General features: G+C 42.2%; 1 protein-coding gene across 1 annotated transcript in view; it reads right to left on the bottom strand.

Moving 5' to 3' along the window:
* The window catches only part of LOC128251064 (uncharacterized), a 54759-nt gene that overhangs the window by 10745 nt on the left and 40821 nt on the right, over positions 1 to 3193 (bottom strand). The window contains exon 5 of the mRNA XM_052977394.1: positions 2684 to 2719. Coding sequence (XP_052833354.1) covers positions 2684 to 2719 — 36 coding nt within the window. The remainder of the gene's footprint in view (positions 1 to 2683; positions 2720 to 3193) is intronic.

The raw sequence follows: 3193 nt of genomic DNA on the forward strand, positions 1-3193 counted from the left end.
AGAGAGAGATAAGGGATAAGGGAGAAGGGAGAGAAAATTGGAAAGTGAAGGGGAGAGATGGGGGAGGGATGGGGTGTAGGGGTTAATGGGCTGTGGGGTGGGGAATGAGAAGGACAGAAGAGGGAGAGATGAAGAGTAAGGGGAGAGGGAGAGAAAATTGGAGGGAAGTAGGGAAAAGTAATGGGTGAGAGGGTGAGGTATATGGTGTGCAAAAGGAGAAGAAGAGAAAGGGAGAATGAGAAGATTAGGGAGAGAAAGAGAGAGAGAGGGAGAGGGAGAGAGAGACAGACAGACAGAGATACAGAGAGAAAAGAGAGAGAGAGATAGAGAGAGACAGAGAGAGAGGGAGAGAGAGAGAAAAGAGAGAGAGAGAAAAGAGAGACAGAGAGACAGAGAGAGACAGAGAGACAGAGAGAGAGAGGGGGGAGAGGGAGAGAGAGAGAGCGAAAAGAGAGAGAGAGAGAAAATAGAGAGAGAGAAAATAGAGAGAGAGAAAATAGAGAGAGAGAAAAGAGAGAGAGAGAAAAGAGAGAGAGAGAGAGAGAGAGGGGAAAAAGGAGAGCAAAGTGAATGAGAAAGAAGGATGGAAGAAGTAAAGAAGACAATGCATGGGAGAAAGGAGGAGGAGGAGGAGGAAGGGATGCAAAGAAGTTAGGAGAGTGTGAGTGAAAACTAAGATGAAAGAAAGTGATGGGGAGGTTTTGTTTATGAAGATTGACAGGTTTGTCTCGAATGGCAAAATGTTTTGATAACAAATGGATTGGCCACGGTTGGAAAAGGCATTTATTTTAAGTCTTCTCAGTTGGAGACTTGGGGCTAAAGCAATAACTACCAAAACAACAACAACAAAAACAAAAACAAAAACATTAGCAGCAAACCACAATAACAAAAGCAAAAGGAACTACAACAACAATAATAATAACAACAATAATAATAATAATAATCCTTTCCACTATAGGCACAAGGCCTGAAATTTTGCGGGGGGAGGGAGTAAGTCGATTAGATTGACCCCAATGCTCAACTGGTACTTAATTTATCAACCCCAAAAGGATGAAAGACAAAGTCGACCCGAGCGGCATTTGAACTCAGAACGCTAAGACAGATGACATACCACTAAGCATTTTGCCCAACACACTAGCGATTCTGCCGGCTTGCCACCTTAATAATAATAATAATAATAATAATAATAGGAATAATCCTTTCTACTACAGGCAGAAGACCTGAAATTTTTTGGGGGGTGGGGGAGGGGTTTAGTCGATTAGATCGACCCCAGTACACAACTGGTACTTAATTTATCAACCCTCGAAGGATGAAAGGCAAAGCTGACCTCAACAGAATTTGAACTCAGAACATTAAGATGCACAAAATGCTGCCAGGCATTTTACCAAGCGTGCTAACGATCTCACCAGCTCGACACAATAATAATAATAATAATAATAATAATAATAATAATAATAATAATAGCAAAACAAAAATGGAAGAGTGCCAATGTTATCAAGTGAAAGATATTTCGGCATCTTGTGTACCTTCCACAGGTTCAGAAAATAAACTTGTCAATCTGCTTCATTTTGGTTAATATTTATAGGATTGAGGTTACCCCTCCACAAAATATAGTTCACTTGATAGCAAATGGCACTCTTCTATTTTTGCTTCTATATCTTCTGGAAGAGTTACATCAGTCCTTTAAATATTATTATTATTATTGCCAGTGCCGCTGGACTGGCTCCTGTGCAGGTGGCATGTAAAAAACACCATTTTGAGCGTGGCCGTTGCCAGTACCGTGTGACTGGCCCTCGTGCCGGTGGCATGTAAAAGCACCCACTACACTCTCGGACTGGTTGGCATTAGGAAGGGCATCCAGCTGTAGAAACCTTGTCAGATCAGATTGGAGCTTGGTGCAGCCTTCTGGCTTGCCAGTCCTCAGTCAAACCGTCCAACCCATGCTAGCATGGAAAGCAAACGTTAAACGATGATGATGATTAATAATAATAATAATGGTTCTCATGGCTTCTGATCTTGTGCGGATGCAGTACCATGCAGTGATTCTCATGGCTTCTGATCTTAATTGATTGGAAGTGTTATCATGTACATTGTTTTGTCTTGGTATAAAAAGATGGGCTACAGCAAATATTCTGCTTAATACCACAGATTTACTTGTCAGTTGTTTGACCTTAACCAGTTGGGCATGTCCCTTGGTGGCTGACGATATGTGCATCTTTGGTCACGAGCAGAAGTAGTGGGGGAGCATCATAGCCATGTGTTGAGAGGAATTCTTTGGGGTTTGAATAATTCACCTTTGGAAACATGGGTGTTTTGCTCAACACCCTTAAACAAACCTTATTCAAGGACCTTTTGAACGGGATGGGCTACTCGACCTGAAGAAAATTCTAGCTGGGCCCCACCTGCAAGGTCATGCGCTATTTATCTTGATATAAGATCACCATGTTGCACACATGTGGTTGTGATGCATGTGCCTGGTCTACCCTTATCAGACGGGTAGTCATGATGGGTATAATGGGCTTCGTATATTTGTACCCCAGTGTCACTTTGATGGCATGCACTGCTCTCTCACTCAATAACAATAATAATAATATTGATAATAATAATCACAACAGCCACACAGACAACATAGAAGAAACAGCAACTACAAAAACAACAACAATAACACTGAAGTGTTGATTACCTTCAGAAGTCAAACAACGTCGGTATTTGCACGATTCTGAAACAGAAGCAAACATATAGTTGTGTAAGCTTGTGTATATACACACACACATACGTACACACACAGACACAGACACACACACACACACACACACACACACACGCACACACACACACACACACACACACAATGCAAGAACAATGAATACAGGTGCAGGAGTGGTTGTGTGATAAATAACTTGCTTACAAGCCACATAGTTCCGGGTTCAGTCCCACTGCATGGCACCTTGGGGCAGGATAGTTGGTCAGCCTGAGGCTATAGTAGAAGACACTTGCCCAAGGTGCCATGCAGTGGGACTGAACCCAGAACCATGTGGATGGTAAGCAAGCTACTTACCATACAGCCACTCCTGCGCCTATATAGCACTCTCATATACGAAATGTTGTAACAAAACCAGTGTTGGCTATAATTTGTATAAAATTTGTTGAGATAACCTTAACACATGATCTGAGTTCAAATTCCAAGGGGGGG

The sequence above is a fragment of the Octopus bimaculoides genome, chromosome 28, assembly GCF_001194135.2.
Source record: "Octopus bimaculoides isolate UCB-OBI-ISO-001 chromosome 28, ASM119413v2, whole genome shotgun sequence".
Classification (NCBI taxonomy): Eukaryota; Metazoa; Mollusca; class Cephalopoda; order Octopoda; family Octopodidae; genus Octopus; species Octopus bimaculoides.